The sequence below is a fragment of the Filicampus tigris genome, chromosome 11, assembly GCF_054856515.1.
Source record: "Filicampus tigris isolate MCC_2025a chromosome 11, RoL_Ftig_1.0, whole genome shotgun sequence".
Taxonomy (NCBI): domain Eukaryota; kingdom Metazoa; phylum Chordata; class Actinopteri; order Syngnathiformes; family Syngnathidae; genus Filicampus; species Filicampus tigris.
The window spans coordinates 17,120,764-17,141,975 of record NC_141227.1 but is presented as its reverse complement, the minus strand read 5'-3'; the positions used below and the strand labels follow the sequence as shown (position 1 = coordinate 17,141,975).

Sequence of the window (21,212 nt, the reverse complement as noted above, 5' to 3'; positions counted from 1 at the left end):
GGACCTATCGGCATACTGGGAAGAGATGGCCCTTGAAAGCCACTGACCCCAGAAAGCCTGCTGACTCTTTTGGGTGTCAAAACTTTTAAACACTTTTCTTAAAGTGCTATCTTTGAATGGATGCAATTGAAACTAGTCCACTTTATGATAAAGGAGCAGAAGAAGCCAGAGGCACCATGGGATTGGAGGTAATAGCTACAAACTGACAAATAGGCCAAGGGCTTTTTATTTAGCTAAATGGAACAGAGAGGCCTTGGTGGTGGTGTTTTTTTTTTTTTTTCTTCCTTCGCTAGATTAAATATGGGGCAAGAGGGTGTGGGAATTTAGGTGGCGTTTTAGATGTTCTTTGTTATCTGGGACAAGGGCTTGGTGGAGTAATACGCTTCTCGACTGCGATCAGGTTACAGCCAGCGGTGCGTTTCGTCAAGCTTTTGCTTATTTTTCTACCATTACCAGCACTTAATAGCTTGTACAGTTCTTAATAATTTGCACTCCATTAAAGGACAAAATATGCACCTTTACTGAGTCTCAGTCCAAAATTTTACTGAAACAAACTTAAATCACTTACCGGGCAAATTATTAGAATTCACTCCAAGTGCATCCCCAAATTATGCATCTGGCACTAGCCAACAGGAATAAATGATTCCGTTTTTGGCAAAGACATGTTTCCACTCCTTCTCCATGTCATCATGCGCACCTTTTGAACAATGCTCTTCCCTCATTTAATTGCGAGTACTGTATTGACTTGAGTTGTTGTTTTTGTGTGTGTGTGTTCTGCTGCTGACTCACTGCTGACACGCTTCATGCTCCTCCAGGAGTGATGAATATTTCAATGTGCGTATGTCTCACACACACGTACATGCACAGTCATCTCTCACCAAATAGATGCAGTCATTCATGTACTCAGACTCCACCTTCCTTCTTTGTAAAAAGTCTCTTTTGCATTAGACTTTGAAGATGAGAGGAGCACGTTGTGAGGAAGCTGATAAAAAGATCATGAAGGAGAAAAAGGAAAGTAAGGCAGGGATGGGATGAAGACGATACAGCAAAAGGAAAATGATAAAGTGGAGGCCAGACGCGTTAATCCCAATTCTTACTCATGAGGTGAGCCAAGTCGAAACATTTGGGGAAGGATTAAGACAAGCAAACAAGGTTTTAGCCTCAAAATGACCTCCTAAATTGTTCTACGGGGATTTTAAACTCATATTGGGCCATGAGTATTTCATATTTCCTCCACGCAATCACACTTACAGTCCGTAAACAATTGAGGGCTTCTTACTTTGCTATTTTTTTTCTATCTTCAGAAGGAGAGCCCAGAGATGAAGAGAAGCCAAAAGACAATGAATTGCATGCAATTTCACACAGGCAGGCAGCACTTCATACACTGTACATCATACGCTTGTCAATTAAGTGTGTAGATACGTGCATATGGTGCATGCAGCAGACATATCACCAAACACAACCACCACATTGTCAGCCTCTCTGAGCAACTGAGTCAGTGCCTGCTTACCAGAAGCTAACACTTTTACGTTAAACTAATCTGTGCTGCTAAACGAAGAAACTCAACGCACATGCTACAAAGGTGCCTTAAGATACAAGTGACAGGTTTTTCAAAATACTAGCAGTACTTCTGACATTTTTTTTTGCTTTGAATTGCTAAAATAACTTTTAGCTTGATGCTAACAAACAATGCAAAACCCCATAGACAGGCTAACGAATGCTATCGGTGTCGCTGTGTTATAACCCTTTAACCCAATGATATTTGAATACATACGGTGGAGCATGACATGTAAACAGACAACATAAAATACTCACTGACATACTGTATATTCGATATCCTTTGCAAAAAATGACTCATATTACTGCAGCTTACTGAGTCATTTGTGAAACTCTTCTTTGTCTTTAAGTCTGTATTATACTACCCCCAAGTGGCCAAGAGCACACACCAGAAGGAGCATTACAATGTCCAGTGAATTGAAGCAAAATTTTAAAAAATTCGAATGGTCTTTTCTGCTTAAGCTTCCTGTGAGACTGTGGGTCAAAATTACCCAATTTAAAGACAACTAAATGTAATTTGTGTCGTGGCTAAATAAGTGTAATCAATACTGATTGGGTAATTATAATTATTAGGATTTTTTTTTGTCTATGACACTTGGGAAATGGGTCAAATTGACCGTGGAACATTTTTTTTTAACAGGAGCGTTCATTTCATCAGGTAGTTTGAAATCCTGGTTTAACTTTTAGCTGCAACCCCTGTATAGCAGGAAAAAGTCAACCATTTTCCTTTGTGAAATCAAGCAATTTGATTAAAAAATGGTACTCGCATCCATCTCGTGTGAAATTATGCAAACTTGGCAGGTTACATTATAATTTCGCTGCCTTTCAGAGTCACATTAAAAGCCTTAAAACTTGTCATAAACGCCTGTGAGATGGATGGTGATTATAATGACCCTGAAAGCCACTCTGCGTGTACATTTAAAACAAGATGAATGGCTCTCTTACTGCTCAGCTTTTCTTTGTGACGTTGCCCACGCAACAGCTTTCACCGGGATGTGATATGCGACGTGCCCGTGCAGAACGCCAATATCAATTCTGCTTTTCTGCTGCTGCCATTTGGCATAATTAGCCCCACTGCTGCTAAGTGGACACACAAAATGGATGCTCTGTCACATGCGTGTCACTGGCTGACGTATTGCTTAGCGCTACACTTGTTTCATCCATGCCAAGGTTAACAGAAATGAATGTATGAACTAAAAGTACATTATAATGCAAATCCATCATGTAAAAAAAAAAAAAGTGTCTGATTGGGGCTCATTTTGGCAAATTCCAGAGAACAAGCCCTGGAATTCGCTCAAAATCTTTTCTGATGGGCGCTCACCAAATTTGTTGATCAGTAGATTTGGTGTAAGGAGCTGATTTTTTTTACATTCTTTCCAAACTCTCAAAATGATGATGAAACTTGGACGCCATGTTGCGCCCACTATAGATACATTTGTCATTAATATTATTTGATTATTTGTTGTCTTTTGTCTTTTCATATCATCGGTTTTGCTGTATCTGTAATTCCACCTGTATTTGAAAGTGTGTAATGTTGTCAATGTAATCACTATACGTTAGCCTAGCTTTATCCAAATGTGGAAATGGTGCATGCATAGTCCTTCTGGAGTTATTTCAGCAAATTTCCCACCAAGGGTCATCAAAATATATACATTATTTGAAGCCTTTTCTCAATTTACTAATATAATGCTGAACGGCCAAAAGTTTTTTCATGGCCAAAAGAGAATAAGGGGAAAAAATCCATTATTTAATGAGTCATCCAGAACTGTAAAAACTCCACTGACATTTTCTAAACTCAGTGACCCAAATGGTCGTATTGATTTTTCAAGGTTTAACAAAACGTATGATGTTGTTCTGAGGCACGTCGATACATTTCATTACGCCAAACAAGGGTGCAATCTGAAGTGGTGACCCAGCAATCTGTTGGCATTGCTCCTGGGTGAGGTAAGGCTGAAAAATGTAATAAAATATGATATATCCATCCATTTTCTATGTTTTGTCCAATTTAGGTTTGTTGTTGGGTGAGCTGCAGCTTGCCCCAGCTGAGTTTGGGACGATAAGTGAAGTTTACCCTGGATTGTAGACAAACAAGCATGACCACTCACATCTATGGACAATTTCGAGTCTTCAATAAACCTCACATGTGTGTTTTTGAAATATGAGAGGAAGCCAAAGTTGTCTGTAGCTGTAATTTGAAGCAAGATCCTCATAACTGTGAGTTCAACATGCTAATCACTCCAACAACATTATAATATTGTATAACATAATCTTAAATGGGTGAAAGCAGGGTGATCTGACCTTCCATTTAGATCCCTTGACATTTTTAACTGTCCCCTGGGTCACTTTAGTCCCGAAGCGAGACCTAAAGGGGAATTGCCATTTACAAAGGCCACGGTCCATGAGTGTGCCTGTTAGTGCATCAGTCCCTCTTAGTCAAGTCACTACACTGAAATGGCTTGAAATTAGGTTGGTGCTTGAGTGTGCCCTTGCGTTTATGAGCGCTCACACTCTATTAAACCAGTAAAAAAATGAATTTACCTCTGTATAAAACGTATTAGGTGTTCATTTTCCTCATTGAGGCACCGCATTCTTATGTCAGACAATGAAAGATCAAGAATTTAAGGTGCTTCAGAATTCAATTTTTAAAAGTACGATACTGCATTTAAACAAGCAATTTACATTTGTCACACAAATTATACTCGTAAGTCAAGCTGCCACTGTATTAAAAGGTCAACCTGGAAGGGGAGAATAGTTGGTTTGGAATATGCTTTTTTATTATTATTAATGAATAAGATAATATAAATAAAATAAAATAATTAACCTATTCATCTATGAGAGACGTGTACTTGTCATAGTCAAATACAGTGACGTGGGAAATTCTACCTGTTGTCCAAAAGAGACCCCTGCTGGAGCAGAAAATAAAGTGCATCATGGTGACGTATTTCCGCTTCCGATATAAACAAACCAGCAAATATGGCCGTTCATCTTGGCTGAATATGTGCGTTGGCCTCCCTTTTATCGCCACATGAAACTTTACAGTGAACGCAATGGTCAACATGAGCAACGAAGCGAGTCTAATTCGCTACTTTTGCACGGCCGGTTACGGAATGGAGCAGTTTGTAGTCGACGAGGTGACGCGGAAGCTGGCTGCTCACGATGTGAGTGGAAATTGCTACGTTAAGAATAAATAAAATCAAAATACTGTACCAATTGAATGAAATTAAAGATGAATATATACAGAGAATATTACTATTATTATATATGTATTGTATTATCATCATTATTATACCCAGCGAAAGTGCACTTCGTAATCAAAAACGTGTTTGGCGTCCATAGCGTAACATTAACCAACCAACCAATACAAAGTACCTTTAACAGTTTAAAATAAATAAGACAATGAAAAAAATCCCAAAAGTAAAAATAAAAACGATGTATAAATAATGATGCAAATATAGCAATAAGTGAGGGGAAAGCAAAATTGTATTTACAATCTGTATTGAATTCTCATATGACATTTATGATATAATAAGTGGAGAAAATGTGTTTCTTAGCAGACAGCTTCATCACTAGTACACATGTGATTGTTTTGCAGATCGAGCGGTTGCAAGGTAAAGTGTTGTTCAGCTCCTCCGCACACATCGGCTTAGTGAAGGAGCTCAAGTCCGCGGAAAGACTCTTTTTGTTCATGAAGCGAGACTCGCCTCTCAAGCTTTCTGCTCACGCCAACCCAGGTAGCCACCACCCATTAAAATTGCACGCTAGATATTGTTCGATTTAATAGTTTTGTATGCTATATTCACAGCCAGAGTTGTCTCTGTGTTGAAGTCCACGCTGATTGGTGACTTGCACCAGTGGACCAGTGCTGAAATGACATGGAGGCGCCTGCAGGGGGTGGTAGCAGACAAGATGAAGGAGAGGGAGGACGAGGAGCATAGGAAAGTTGAAGTGGAGGAGGTTTGTGGGGAAGAAAATGGAGGTGACTTACAAACCAAGAAGAAAAGGAGAAAGGTGGACTGTGGAGATGAGTACGTCGACACGGGAGATAACTTTGCTGCGGAAAAATATGGGAATTACGGTAAGCAGAATCATTTGTTAACCCCCCTGTTTTGGAGATACTGTAAACCAAAAATGTTCATGGGTGTTTAGCATTGAAAATATTATTATATTATTATGTATTTTTTTTTGTAATTTCTGCCCCGATTTTGCCTCTTTGTTTCACAGTAAGGTTAATATTTTTAGTTTTGTAAGATACCACGTCCATTCCAAATATATCATGTATATAAAATTATTAACCTTACTGTCATATTACGGGTCAAATTGACTCATCAATTTCTACATTTTTTTGTACATATAAAGAGCATTTGATCATTTTTACTTTAATTTCTGTAGTTTGTTTTTATACTGTGGTTCAAATAGACCTGTAAAAATCAAAGTAGCAGATTTTAGTTTTTTTTAATTACATGTACATCAAAAGTGTAGCCCTTTTTTTAAGTTAGTTTAAAACAGACCTTGTAGCAACTTTAGAGTCTGATGTTTGTATTTCACCTTACTTTAACTTTTTCATTCAGACCAGGATAAAACCCTTTCCTTTCGGATCAGCTGCAAATGTTCTGGGTCTGTGTCCCGCTGCCTCAGTGTTCAGGTATGGTAATGACATTTTTTCCCCCAAGTTGAAAACAGTTTACATTAATGTAATCACTGTACAAATGGCAGCAGACAAATTTTGGAATGGCCCAGCCAGAGCCCCAGACCTAAACCCCATTGAGAATATTAGGGCTGACCCCCGAGAGCTAGCACATTCTTACAAGTGTGTATCCAGGTGGAAATTTATGCATTGGAAAGTTAGAAAAAAAATAACCCCAACACCATTTTCACCGAGTCACATGAATTTGCGTGGACACAAAAAAGAAAGTTGGCCGTTTTGGTTTAAATCTGATATTTCTGGTGAAACCCTTGTACTTTGGCAAACTCATACTAGGGAATTCATCCAAATATTTATAACATATATATTTATTAAAATATTAATTTTGTATTCTATTCCCCACTTATTTATATCCAAAGGATGTGAGTAAAGTGCTGGGAGCCAGTCTGAGTGGACAGTTGGGCTGGAAGGTTGATTTGAGGAACCCACAGATTGAGGCAAACTAAAGTTTATTTTTATTATTATTCCAATTGTGTCCTATTTGTTCATTTAGAGCTGCTTATTCTTGACTCGCAGATTACCGTGTACTTGAGGGATGACCATTGTCTGGTCGGGATACCGCTCACCAGGTTAGCCCTCGCTGCATTGACACCAAAAGGAGACCTTGAATGCATTGTGTTTTGATTTTAGATTTTAAGTGATGTTTGTTTTCCTTAGATTACCGCTTGCTAATCGGTGTTACATCAAAACGACAGGACTCAGGTCCACAGTTGCCTGGGCTATGGCCGAACTGGTTCAAATTCAGGTATTATTACAGCATGGCATTGTGTGTCTTTAGTATTAAATGTCACCTATTTTATATTTATATAATCATGTCAGCATTCATAAATATATATTTTTTAAGGATTACATTTTTTGATTGATTCAATTTAAAAAAGTAAAATAATGAGAATTAATGCATTACATATAATAGCACGGTGTGTGCTGTGTTTCCCAGTCAGGTTTCCTTGTTCTCGATCCAATGTGCGGCGTGGGAACCATCTTAATAGAGGCAGCACAAGAACACAAGGTTACTAATAGTTACTTAGAGTCTAAATGGATCACCACAGTTGTAAAGTAATAATATGATAATATGTATTTGTTTTCTGTCTGAATTGGATTTTCAGCTTGCTTGTTTCCTGGGTTTGGATATCGATGACAGACAGCTGCACAAGGCCAGTGAGAATGTTGCATTCGCGGAGCTCGGAGACAGGATGCATCTTCTGAAAGCGTCATCTACTAGTGGGGAATCTGGTCAAAATAATCACAAAATGATCGATAATGTGATTCTGTAAGACTTCCAGCTGTGTCCTGTGGCAGATATGCCTCTACCGAGTGCGAGCGTGGATGCGGTGGTCTGTGACCTGCCATTCGGCAGGAAGTTTGGCACCAAAACCGACATAGCCGCCAGTCTGCCGCTCATCCTCGCCGAGATGGAGAGGTCAGTTGAAACCGAGACCAGCTGATTGGTAACAAAAAGTGCAATTTCAAAATGCTGTGCTTGTAGGGTCCTCCGTGCCGGTGGGAGCTTGGTGCTCCTCCTCAGTCCTCAGCTTTCGTGTCTCCTGAAAAAACTCCTCACGCAGCCTCAAATGGGAACACAATACTCCGCGAACCAGCAAGGAGCGCAGGATGTCACGTCAACTCTCACCCAGGGAAAAGAACCTCCAATTGGGCTAATGACTGAGCAGCGGCCGCCTCTCTCCTCTCTGAAGCACCAGGCCACCCTGAGACTCAGTTTAGGCACCATGGATGGACTTCTACATAAATATATAAAAACACACACTTAAGTTATCATGGTTGGACGTTTTCTACTAGCGTTATCTTCAACAGACAAATGCACTGCAGTTGCCTTGATTCAACGTTTGTGGATTACCATGGCCTGGATGACTGGGAATCTACACAGACGTGACTGTGTTTCACCAATCCAACGTAACTGCTAGTGACATTTGACTCCATTCGACCAATTCAACAGTCGGTCACATGACTGCGCATGCTATTTGCTCCACTGCCCCACACAGAGGCAAAGTTTTAAGTGACTCATATTTACCTTCCAGATAGCTCTGGCCAATCTTGAAAATGGATGGATGGACTCTGAGAAAAGAATACGGTCATGTGCTGTCATCTGTGTCTGCCTAAAAATGTTGACATTTCAGCCTACAAGTACTCAAGTTCATTTAAGACCATTTCTTGTGGCTGAATTTGCCTTTTTGAATTTTTTTATTTTATTTAACTTTTCTTTTGTTTTTAAAGTGGTATTGTTGGGCAGTATCTGAAGTTGTACATTTTATACATTTTATATTTTGTCTATTTGACGTTTATGCTCTGATTTTAAATAAATCAGAAATTACTCAACAGTTAGTCATTACTTGAGTCGTTTTTCTACTCTAGTCTACATTTAACATTTGGAGGATGACCTTACTTGAGTCATTCTAAAGTACAGTTTTTGGCTACTCTTACCACCTCTGTTAGTTTTTAACACAGAATAACTAATTGAATTACACGACAACGACACAATTAACACCACGCCTGAGGATTGTTCAAAATCAATTTAACTGTTGAGGGAACTACTGTATATAGTAAACTATATAAAATTCCCTATACTGTATATTATTAATATAGTAGGGAATGAGTGAATGATTCCTCATGCATTTGCTGTGTTTGAGTCATTCACCTCATTCCCAACTCCCTAATCACTATGCTGTGTAGGGATTTCTAATTGACTTTTGGAATGCTCCACCTTATAAAAATCTTGATAGATTTTGTCCTGTTTCATGTCAATTAAAAGGAAAACTGGTTTTGAGGGCAATTTTACAGAGGGTGCTACGTTCTAAACTGTGTGCAACTTTGAATATTTTGAAATATTCCTGTAAATTTCAGGCAAATTTTCCGTACATTTGCAAACGTGGTTTGCAAACTTGTTCTCCTATAGCAAGTTTGGCATGTGCATGCAAAATGCATTTGATTGGCTAACTTCCTGGTACAGTATATGGGGCACTGACCTAAAAGTAACCACGGGCCATTTTATTCAGAGACCGCGACACTTCCGAGAGTGGACTTTTGTTGCGCTGCAGTGCTCGCACACTGACCCCCATCAGCTGAATCACAATGCTGCCATCTGCCAGCGTTTAGCCCTGCTTAGCCTAGTTAAACTGTGAAGGGGTCAGACACGGCCACACTCTTGGCTTACTTACTTACAGGCTACCATTCACTTCTCCTTAAGCCAATCACTTGTGATTTTTGATGCCAGCACAGCAACAACTCAACACTGTACGCAGCATCTTGGATAATGCCTCATGTTACAGCTCCAGCATGTTTGTAAATAGTTGTATATGCTGTAGTTGTATTAAGTTAAACGTTGCTCAGAAGTTTGTCTGTGGTGTCTTTGGAGATGGAAGAGCAAAGGAAGAGAGGGGTCAGTCTGTGTGTTGGGTGACTCGGCGTGAGCTGTGGTCAACAGCAGCTCTTGAGCGACTGAAGAGTATCAGCAACTGTGTCATCCTTTAACCACAAGAGTGGGCGTTACATCACCTTCTGCCATCTAATAGATGATTATTTATTTCTTCTGTCTGTCACTATAAGTCACTGGATCGACTTACAAGGATACATTATTTATTATGAATAAATAATTTTCAGAGCAATTAGGTAAAATTTGATGATTTCCCGCAGCACAATTTAAGAGTTCTCACGGCACTCTAATGCACAATGCTGGTTGGGAATCACTGACCTAAGTCATATTTAAATGTTTTCAGAAAACAACAACAAAAAAACAATTTTTACCAAGTGTAGGTCTATTTTTTACATTGATTTGGTAACAGTAAGTTGAAAATTACTTAGGCCAGTGTTTAACTTTTTACATCATGTACTGCCTAGAAAACACTTAGCTCTCCAGGTACCACCATCATGGCCATTATTTACAAAGTTAGATAAAAACTGTGCCCAAACAAATGTTTAATAACAAAGTGCATTGAACTTAAAAGTTAAATACAACAGAGCTGTACTTCGGCAGCAATTTATTTGTGTACCACCGGAGGGCTCCCGTGTACCAGGGAGAGTCACTGACAATTATGCGATTAAGATAAGGGAATATAAAATGCTGTGATTTTGTAATGCCGATAGTATTTTAGGTATGTGAAAAGTGCTACATGAATAAAATGCCCAAACACTGTGATTCTGATTATGATAGGAATGAGAATCTAGCATGAAAAAATATCAAATTAAGTTTTGTTTACATTATATATACACATATAAAATCTTCTCTTCTGTTACATTAGATTAAAATTAACATTTTGTAAGTGAGTTGGTGTGTGTATATGCCTTGCCCAGGCTCCATGGCAGAGAAGGGTACGTCCACTGCGCATGCGCCTTGCGCAGTGGCCGCCATGTTGGAGCAGGAGTGGGCTCGGGCTGCTATTTTCTGACGCCGTATGTTTTTTTTTCTCCCTGACAATTATCCCCGTTCGCACTTAACATCGTCAGTGTCCGTCAATCGCGCGCGTCGTCCGGCGCCCTGAGCGGCACTTGGCCATGATGAACGCAAGCGTCGACCTGTCCCGCCGCAATCCGCAGGAGGATTTCGAGCTGATCCAGAGGATAGGAAGCGGCACCTACGGAGATGTGTACAAGGTAAAAAGCTGCAGCGAGAGTGGGGGAAGAAGCGCTGTGGACCGAGGGTTCCATTATCGGACACGCTAAGATGTTAGGCGGCTTTATTAAAGTAAATAGAATGTGTGTTTTTGTCACTCACGTGTGAAGGCCAAACGTCGTCACTGCCACTACTTAAAGCTGTGGGTCGTTTTAAAGTGCGTCAAATGGAGCTAATGCTAGCCCCGCCACATTACCTGGATGTGGTTGTCAACTTGTCACATGCAATTTTATTAAAGTAATTCACTTTTATTTGAATGTCAGCTTCTACAAGGTTTCCGCTGCCTGGTTAAGTTAAAACACGTCAGAAGAAAACCACCCGGATAGCAGACATGCTGAAAGCTAGCTGTCCGAAAATGGATTCAGTCGGTTTGTGTTAGCATCGTGAGGCTAACCCCCATTTGCTCCGTTGTCGGAAACAATGTCACAAAGTCACAACGAACGTTGATTTAGCTACTCGAATATTCACTGGGATGCACCAGCCGTTTCACCTTTTAGCACAGCTGCCAGTAAAATTACGTTAGTTGGACCCCCGGCTGACAGCTGTCGTGAATCCCCCAGAGAAGCTAACTCAACAACAAGCTACGACAACAACAACATTAGCAACATCTTGAGCTCTTCACAGTGAAGCACCGCAAAATGAATCAGTTAGGGTCATTACACCATTATTAGGTCGGCGGTTTGATTTATTGTGATTTTTGTCCGTTATCTTTGTGGTCAACAATCAGCCAGGCCCCGCTGTGCCTGTGGAAACAGACCCCCAGGACACGGTGGTCTTTAATCATTTGACAACTTAAATAAAATCAACTTTCGGAGTTGTTATCCTGCTATTGCTATTGTTGATAAAGTGTCATAGTGCACCAGATTTGAGAATGATGTCAGGGTGCCGTATAAATTCATTTTGTTTATTTCTGAGTATGTCTCCAGAATGTAAATCACTTGTATCTCAAATCAGCTTTCCCAAATGAAATGAATAGAAATGTCATTAATCTGTTCCAGCACCCCCCCCCAAAGATGTCATTAATCTGTTCCAGCCCCCCCCCCAGAAAACAGCAAAACAATGAACGTTTTAATTAATTAATTATTTAATTACAAAAAATAGCAGTCTATAGCATTTATACGTCATAAAACTACACAGTAATAAATAAAATCAGATTTAGTCACCTTGACCCACCCGGGGCGGTACAAGACAGACAGATACATTTTACATGGACACCCGTACAGCATAGAAGTCTCAGCTTCTTGCAGAGGATAAAAATGATCTGACTGAGTGTTGTTTTTTTAATGTCCAAATGTGTAACTGCGCTGATTATGTATTTATTATTTGCTAACATCAGTTTGTGTGTTTCCCTATTATGTTTTAGCATTAGCATTAAGATAGTGGACTAAAGGCTAAATATATGTTTTATGTTAAGTTTGACTGGAAACCTCCGCTGGGAGCGACATTAAACAGCTTAAAGCCTCTTTTTTGAAGAATTGTTCACAATTTTCTTAAGTGCTGATTGTTATGAAGTGAGTTGAGTTCACTCACCAGCGCAAGTCAAAGCAAAAAAAAAAAATCGGCCGAATAATTGCCTGTCTTGAAAAACTTGTAAATCGTGTCACTCATATCTCAAGGCACCACTGCGATGCTCATATTTGAATATGATGAGCGTTGTTTCTGCCAAAATATTAGAAACAGCTGTAGTTGTCACGCAGTGCAGCTGTACACGCGCCGCTCCAACCGCAAGATTACACAATTTGGATTGCAAAGGCGTTCTAATAAAGTGTTAGGTATGTGTCAGGTTTTTTTCAAATTGACATTCCACTAGCTGTTTAAACTACAGCCGAAGTTGGTGCAGTGCAGCTCTGTGAAACATTGAATGCTCTTAATACCACTTGATGATATTTGGTCCACCTCCAGGACGCTTTTGTTGCAGTCGACACTGTGCTAAAATGCCACCGTGAGATTTCCGAGGCTTGTTGTTGGGTATCCCTTTAATTTCATGCAGATTTTTGCAACTTTGTAATTTTTGTTTTATTTTGTATCTTGCATGCCTCCCCTGCTGGAGCAGATCATGTGTGTTTCTAATTTTAGGCACTTTATCTTGGCTTGGTGCAGCCACTCGAGCTGTGACAAACTTGCTATTCCCCACACTGGACCTGTTAGCGTGTAATAGCTCATCATACACTTTTAACACAGTTGTTCTCTGAACAAATGTTTAGGAATAATAAGCTGTCTCTCTCGGAACTCTCATAATGCGCACCTGACTAGACCACATTTCAGCCCGCATTAAAGTATTGCCTGCGTGTGTTTACACTTTTCTGAAAAATGTTTCTCATGCCAGCTACAATTGGCTAGTGCTTTACATTTTTTGCTTTTGATCAAATTGTTTCTATTATTAAAATGTGTAACTTCTACTTATAAAGTGGAACCTTGACTTGCAAATGCACCAATTTATGAGTTTTCCGAGTTCCGAGCAATTTTTTTTTGAGTTTGTGGTGCGAGCAAATATTGCCTATAGAAAATCTTTTCCAAAAAACACCTTCAAATGAGAATAAAAACCTGTACAACTTCATTATTCCTCCCTCCGTTCTCTTACTTGGGGAACCCCCTGACAAGTTTCATTAAAAAAAATTGTTCATACAGGCTAAAATTCTGAGATATAATTGACCTTTGTGTCAAACGGCCGCAGTGTCCCACCGGCTACTGGCGAGAAGGACTTACTGAATGTCAGATTTATTTATGTAGTTTTTGCTTTAAAGCAGAAGTCAGGTCAACAATTAGGCAGAAAAATCCACCCGTCTTTTTTCATGTCAGGGGTTGCTATTCTGTCCAGTACTGCCCCCTGCTGTTGACTGAAATGGACGTCACAGTGCCTACGGGCTCGCCTTACAAAAGTCACGTGACCAAACCAAATAAACAGGTGACCCCGTTCGATGTGTCCGGGGAGTTTAAACGCAACCCCCCCCCCTCTGCATTACTGAGACGCCTGTGTAAGCACCAGGCGGCTTGCTGGGTAAACCTCATTGATGCCTATATTTGGATCTGCCACTGTGTGAAAACCTGCGACTCAGATCGGAATGTTTGAACAGGAAACAACGTGTGAAGCCGACTGCTGTGTTTTCGTCTCTTCATGTTTATTGCACTGCAACAGTGGAGCACCGGTGGCTAAGAGCAGGACGAGCCTCCCGACACATGATCGCCTCCCAATTTGTGCTACGGAGGCACCCAATTATGTGTATGCTGAGAATTAGCATTTGGTACTCAGATGCTTGGAATTTGTCTCATTCCTGGAGGCATGGTGATACCCGGCGACCTTTTCCAACATTTCTGAGGCTGTTAAGTCCAAACAAAGTGGCTGTTGTGTTTGCTAGCACCTTGCATTGATGATATCATTGCCACGTCATTCACTATTAATCTGGAAAGCCATCTGATGATGCCTTTACGACGTGCTGTAGTTGTGATGAAAATGTGTTTTCTTTTAACCATATACTGTTCAGAAGCTAAAGAAACTTTGCTTGAACATGGCTTAAGTTTGATTAAAGCGGTAGTCTTTTTAGTGTTTTTACTAGTCGTTCCAATCAGACTGGTTTGTCGTGCTGGATTTGTGACGCCATCAACTAACTAATGACCCTCTTGCTTTGCTGCCCACCATCCTTCAATACTCATGTGGCCAAATTGCTGCGCCTCGCAAGTATTTACCATCAGACAGGATGCGAGCTGAGTCCAATGTTAGAATAGGGTGACATTCCTGTTCCCGCAAGGTGACGATGAGTACAGTTTTGGATTGAGGAAGTACAGTCACACAATGGCCTTTAGTTCATGACCAGCACACCCGTCACCCCAAAAGTCATTTGACGCTCTTATACATTTGTTTGCATATTTATGCGTAAAGGATCAGAGCATAAAGGCGGTTTCAGTCTCAGTCAGTTCCTGCTTTCCACGACAGCTGTTGGCTTTAAGCACAGTGCGGTGTGAGTTATGCTAACAATGCATTCTGTCTATCTACCAGCTGATGGGTTGACTTCTATGTGAGCTTTTCTGGTTAGTAGGACACGTCAGTGTGATTAATATGTACACAATTAGTGTGTTGGTGGTGATGCACTGTACGTTGCATACTGAGAAAAACTAAGCTCAGCATCTTTGTGTCTTGCTCAAAGCATACTGTAATTCAATACGGTGGCTGGATCCAGGTATTATTATTTTGTTAAGCAAGTTGTCAGTGATCGTTTAAAAGACTGCTAGTTCAAGTGGTAATAATCTAACTCTTAACTGAAGAAAATAAATAAATTCTTTCATATTTCATCTGCCTTTATTTCAGCCTATTCGAGCCTAACCTATAAGACCAACCATTTATGTATAGTAAATCTGATATTGTTTTTTGTAATACACAATTAATTTATTGCTTGTGTTTTAACCAAAATACATGGAAGAGGACCTTGAAAAAAATAATCGCATATTAAATCATAATCACAACATTGAGGGCGGATCACAATTAGATTATTTTTCAAAATGGCCCCTTAATATGAAATGTTAGGTGCGTACACTGTAAACTGACTTGCAAAGTACCGGTAAATTTTGACCCCACTCATTTTCTCTGTTACTAAATTGGCTGAAGTGTGGAGAAGAGGTTTGTCAGTAACAAAAAAAATCTTAGAAAATAGTCATGCTCGCACAGGCGAGTAGGTGAAAAATTTACTTGCGCTGTCTCAAATTTTATGAGAAAAATGCTACCATTAAGGGGCGGCTTGGAGCCCTGGTGCGCGCGTCATGCTGCATATTTAATGCAAGGCTGAAGCAGGTAGCAGTTATAATGTGCTTATAGTAGCAATTTCCTCTCACCAGGCCTTGTTGTGTGTTTGTGAGACATCTGGACGACCGTGGTGCAGGAATTCAACAGTCCTGGCTTCCTTTATGTGTGTGCGCGAGGGCCCTCATGTCCTATTGTTCCGCGCCGCGTCAACAGAGGAAGGCGGCCTCGCAGAGGGCTTGCAGCGTGACCCGCCCACAAACCGAGGCGATTGTGTGCCGTCACAAGCCCCGCAGATGGCCGTCGGGTCGGTTGTCATTGCAGCGACGTGCGTGCCCCGCAAACCATCCTGTTTTTCCTCACTCTTCCTCCGCTTGTTCACCCACCGAGCCTTTCAATTGAAAACTTTATTGATCTTTGACCTGCTTTTGGTTGACTTTGGCATGAGCTATAAACTTCTGCAGCTCACCTGACCGTTCTTCTGTTGAGGGACAACCTGACCTCAGTCATACTACATTGAGCACATGCATAAGTCCTTCTTTTCAGCCTGCCTCACAAAAGTTGCAAAATGCCAACCGGGCATTCGGGCTTAGTCACAAGAGGGCGAAATGCCACACGGGTACACCACTGTGCCGTCTATTTTACACACGCATATTGTGGTTAAGGTGCTAATGACGGCTGTGAGCAAAGTTTCTCTAGCACTATGCAAATGGAAGGCCTGAATGGTACGTGGGAGAATTTTTTTTTTTTACTTTAACCCATTCAATGCCATTGACGAATTTACTTGCCTTTTCACAGTCCAGCCATTCAATCCCAGGAATTTATTTATATATTTTTTTCAAAGCTTAGGATAAAAGAAGGTCAGAAAATGTCTGGCAGTGATTAAATGGATTTGTTTTTCTATATATCCTCATGTTACTGTTAAACATGTTACTAATAACATGTTTAACTGTTATACAAGTGCAAAAATATCTTAATCAACTGTTGTTGTTGCTTGAATTTGACTGAAAGCCTCTCCAGGGCTATTCAAATGAAAGACCCGGCAAGCTAAATCCTAAATGGGAAATTTAACAGCAGAACTCTTCGATATTAACTTTGATAAGTGAAAGAAAACGCTTACAATAGAACCGTGATTTTTGTATCCCCTAGTATGATTTAGGTTTTCACCAATTTTTTTCAGCGGAAATTTTGTTCCTGTTTTCATATATCTGCTCGGTTTTCGTACAGTTGAAAATCATCCATACTAGCTCGTCATGTCCTACAAGCGCCTCAAACAACATCCCATTTGCAACTTAAATATTGAGTGTTTTCCTCAGTGAGCTTTGTTTTTCATTAGCAGTGGCTTGTAACATTGAAAAAGAAGATTTTAATCAAGCATGTGCAAGTGGCGTTTGAACAGTGACACCAGACGCAATCAATTGGACTCATTCAAGTGTGCGTTGTTGCATTTCGCGGTGCCACTGAGCGCTTATGAGTCATCGCTCTCGTCCGTCTGCCGACCGAACGAACACACTGCTGTGCTGTGTGTGTCTCCTTTCTCGCCTCTGGACGTCTCTTTGTGTTTCTTCCATCCTGCCACGGCTTTGTTACGTGGTTTTGTGCTGCGTTGTTGCATTGTGTGCTGTCAATCATTCCCCTGTTCTCTACTCGGGGCCTCAATAGAAGACACAGCTCCTCGCATTCCTGCTAGACTAAACTACAAGCGTGTTTTTTTGTCGTCGCGGTTGCGGTGCGCTAGGGTTGCAAAAATGTCCTCATGTTGACATTTTAAGTGTTTTATTCAAAGCGTGTCCTCGTGTTGTTGCTGCCTTAGGGCGCTTTCATTAGAAGGTTTGACTCTCTAATAATAAAGTGAGCGGAGCACAGTGTGAAATGTCACGCCCTGTTGTGTACAAGCTGTTGGATAAATATGCAGGCGAGGCTGCAGTCCCGATGAGGGCGTGTTTTTTCAGAATTGTACTGCGCTGCAATGTTGCATGTTGATGTCTTGTCTTCAAGGTCGAGGTGTTATCACGCTAACTTGGAAGTGTACTGTTAAGGGCCAAATCAGGGGTGTTCAACTTGTTTCCCACACTTGGGGGGGAGGATCTTTTAACGACAAGTGTAATTTGGGCCGAGGACTGCAAGGATTAATTGAATAACTCAAATAATTTGATGACAGAACAAGGTTGAAGCAAAAACTCATGCTGAGTCACATTTACGAGTTCACAGCCAGACTACTCTACATACTCATTAGCTGACACTCCTTGTCACTCACAGGGGTTTTAAAGCCGTACGAAGGGATGGAAGGGATGCATCCCCATGTGGAAAAAACAGTACTTGCACCTCACATATGCATGCTGTTGTGTTTGGTAATGCAAAATCAACTCCAATCCGATTAATCGATGGGATAATAGGTGGAATGCTTAATTCCAAAAATATTCAATAGCTGCAGCCCTAGAGCATTGAGTAACTTGCTCAGTCACAGAACAAATAAAACTTCTAAGTCAACATAATCATTGTAGTTGGAGTGCCTGCCTACCTGTCAAGTAAGGTGAAATTACTTATTTGTTTTTGGCGACGTGTCAGCTGCATGTGCCGCATCTGCATACTAAATTGACGGACAGCTTGTGCTGCTGAAATGCTGCCTCCACAAGTGACGATAAAATCAAAGATTTATACTGTCTTTATGGGGGCTTGTGTGTGCCGTACTGCTGGAAGTCTCATCCTCATTGGTACCGAAAGCCATACTCTGTTTTGACCCCGCAGTGGAGTGGCAGCAGGAGCATGGCTCATCAGGGACGATTGTTATAATGGCTGAAAAGTAGTGAAAAAATATTGCAACTATTGGTATATCGCAAGCATCAATTTCTTTCAAGGATTATATATGGCCACTCTTATCAAAGCTGCTTTCCAGTCCAAAGGACTTGATTTAATAAGTAATGACGGGGAAAAAACTTGAACTGCTATTAAACCCACTCACTTTCACGCATTCTTATGCGGCGATGCTTCTGGCCCTGAGTGAAACGGGCGATTCACATTTCCTCTTCTCGAATCATCTTTTATTCATGTCTTGTTTCACAGAGGAACTCCTTCCTTCGCAAGCGCTGTGGCCAGATGTAAACACGGCTCACTATTTATAGAAAATCTGCCTCCTTGCTGTCCTGCCAATATGCCGTTTACTAAAGAATTCCCGGCTTTTTGGGAATACGGCGCCATTTCCTGTCCATATGTTCTATGTAGACTCAATGTCATTTAAAAGACTCACATCATGGCACATACATTATCAAACAATTGGAGGATGCAGTGCACAGTGGGATACTTTTTGTCAGTCTATTGTGCATTTTGTACTCGGTATGTTTCGGAGTCTTTTGATTGCTAACCACCCTTCTTCTTCGTCTCCCTCCTCCAGGCTCGCAATGTAAACACAGGAGAGCTGGCGGCTATCAAAGTCATCAAACTGGAGCCAGGTGAGCACTTTCCCTCCATCCACTCTGGCCATCTCCCTTTATCCCTTCATCCGTCTGCTTTGTTTTCAATCTCCCTATGAGGAGAAAGCGTCTTCTCCGTCAGTCAATGTGGTGTCACTGTGTTCTCTCCAGGGGAGGACTTTGCCGTTGTCCAGCAGGAGATTATGATGATGAAGGATTGTAAACACTCCAACATTGTGGCCTACTTTGGCAGCTATCTCCGGTAAGAATACTTTGCGTATTTTACTGACGTTTGTGTGTGTTTTTGGATAATGATCATGAGGGACGGAAGGGGGGAAAAAAATGTGGAAGCGAAACGATAGAGCTCAATGAGGGATTGATCCTTATCAGGTTACAGTGGGTACGAAAAGTATTCAGACCCCTTGAAGTTTTTCACTCTGGGTCATTGCAGCCACTTGCCAAAATCAAAAAAAGTTCATTTTATTTCTCATTAATGTACACTCAGCACCCCTTCTTGACAGGAAAAAAACATAAATGTAAAAATGTTTACATAAGTACAAAAAAAGAAAAAACGAAAGTCGCTTGAATGAATGATGAGAAAATTCAGATACGTCCATTGGGAGAGGACATCGGGGCAGATTGGCAAGGGTGGAATTTGTAATCCAGCCCTTGTAGTTACATTATGCAGGTGTAGCTAATGTGTATATACGTGGATGCATGTGTGCGCACAGGCGAGACAAGTTATGGATCAGCATGGAGTACTGCGGGGGAGGTTCTCTTCAGGACATCTATCACGGTGACACACACTTTCTGATTGTTTACGTGTTAGTCACGTCTGGTCTTCTACTTTCTGACCCTTTCGCTCTCTTTTCTTTTTTCAGTCACCGGGCCTTTGTTAGAGTCGCAAATAGCCTACATGTCGCGGGAGACCCTGCAGGTAATTGTATTCTGCATATACTTTGATCGTTGTTGGCTTTTTTAATAGCCATAACAGCTGTTGTGTGATTGTGTTTTTGCAGGGTTTATACTACCTTCACAATAAAGGCAAAATGCACAGAGACATCAAGGTGAGCTTTGGAGAAATGGATCACACAATCTTTTATGCGATAATGTCCCAAAATGTGGTGTTAGTTTGTATCTTATGCATTTGTTTGTGGACGTATTTAGTTAAAAAAAAATAATAAAAAAAAATCACCATTTTATTGAACTGAAATCGCAACAAATAAATAGAATGACCGCAAATTCGGTTGAGGAGTCTTGAGGAGAACCTTACAACGCTTTACGTCTCATACGTGTGTTAACATTTTATTTTTTTGCACTGAGGAGATTTGCCTCGTCACGCAACGCCAGAGATATATTTGCTGAATGCTCCTGGAGTGTTTCAAAATGATACATTCACCCACTTTAACAAAAAAGGTTCCTCAAAATTATTATATAATGAAAGTATGAATATATAAAGAATGTTTCATTTAACAGATCCACTAGTATACTTTTTGGAGATTGTCTTTGCACTCATTTACTACTTTTCTTTAGGCTGACTACAGTGAGAGACTTTTTTTTGTTTACCGCTTTTATTTTTCATGCACTAACAAAATATATGATTTCTATTTTTTATTCAATAGTAAATATAGAAAGGCCGTTTTGGTTTTAAAATATGGCCGTTGCTTCATCGTCATGTCGCAGTCGAAAACAGAAGTTCTATATTGGTACTGCCACTTTTTAACTCATTCACCGCCAAGGACATATTTATTTGTCTTTTCACAGTCTAGCCATTTCATCCCAGGAATTTATTTATATGTTTTTCATTATTTTTTTCAAACGTTATCGTAAAAGAGGGTCTGAAATTGTCTGGCAATGAATGAGTTAAACATGTTTTCCTTCCATCCGTATGCTTTATATTGACTTCTTGAAGCTGATGAATTAATTTCCTTGACACTCTACACATGCCCCGTGCCCCCCTAACAGGCTTCCTTTCGTCTTGTGAATGAAATGTTGTTGCGGTAAACCACAGAGGTGATCCGAAATTGCTGGTTTCAAATGATTTATTGCGATAGTTTTTCTAGTGGCTGGAAACATACTGACGGCACTCTTGTGTAGTTCTGTGCGTGTGTTGCACAAAAGCAGCTGAACTAAGTCACAATTCAACCAAGGCATACAGAGCGTCTCAGGTTTAATTTGAGTCGACAC

General features: G+C 40.5%; 2 protein-coding genes and 1 long non-coding RNA gene across 12 annotated transcripts in view; all 3 read left to right on the top strand.

Annotated features, from left to right (window-relative positions):
• The first annotated feature begins 3 nt into the window (after positions 1-3).
• On the top strand, positions 4-1,179 carry LOC147139970 (uncharacterized). The gene is made up of 3 exons (XR_015088692.1): positions 4-188; positions 816-834; positions 934-1,179. It is a non-coding gene; the product is annotated as an uncharacterized LOC147139970 (long non-coding RNA).
• Positions 1,180-4,523: 3,344 nt separating this feature from the next.
• On the top strand, positions 4,524-8,595 carry thumpd2 (THUMP domain containing 2). The gene is made up of 11 exons (XM_086045082.1): positions 4,524-4,715; positions 5,150-5,288; positions 5,360-5,632; positions 6,126-6,199; positions 6,619-6,696; positions 6,776-6,828; positions 6,917-7,004; positions 7,197-7,268; positions 7,366-7,480; positions 7,559-7,679; positions 7,746-8,595. Exons 1-11 carry the CDS (start codon positions 4,605-4,607, stop codon positions 8,026-8,028), a joined length of 1,407 nt encoding a protein of 468 aa, XP_085901208.1. The 5' UTR covers positions 4,524-4,604; the 3' UTR covers positions 8,029-8,595.
• Positions 8,596-10,577: 1,982 nt separating this feature from the next.
• Positions 10,578-21,212, top strand: part of LOC147139968 (mitogen-activated protein kinase kinase kinase kinase 3-like) — a 33,312-nt gene continuing 22,677 nt past the window's right edge. For 5 of the 10 annotated variants that reach the window (XR_015088789.1, XM_086045990.1, XM_086045988.1 and 2 more), the window contains exons 1-6: positions 10,579-10,864; positions 19,007-19,064; positions 19,197-19,287; positions 19,757-19,821; positions 19,907-19,962; positions 20,045-20,092. Coding sequence is in view for 9 of the 10 variants with exons in the window: in XM_086045990.1 (XP_085902116.1) it covers positions 10,766-10,864; positions 19,007-19,064; positions 19,197-19,287; positions 19,757-19,821; positions 19,907-19,962; positions 20,045-20,092 (417 nt within the window). In the remaining variant the exon portion in view is untranslated. Of the gene's footprint in view, positions 10,865-19,006; positions 19,065-19,196; positions 19,288-19,756; positions 19,822-19,906; positions 19,963-20,044; positions 20,093-21,212 lie in introns of all 10 variants that reach the window. The other 5 variants (XM_086045991.1, XM_086045987.1, XM_086045995.1 and 2 more) reach the window with 3 other exon arrangements.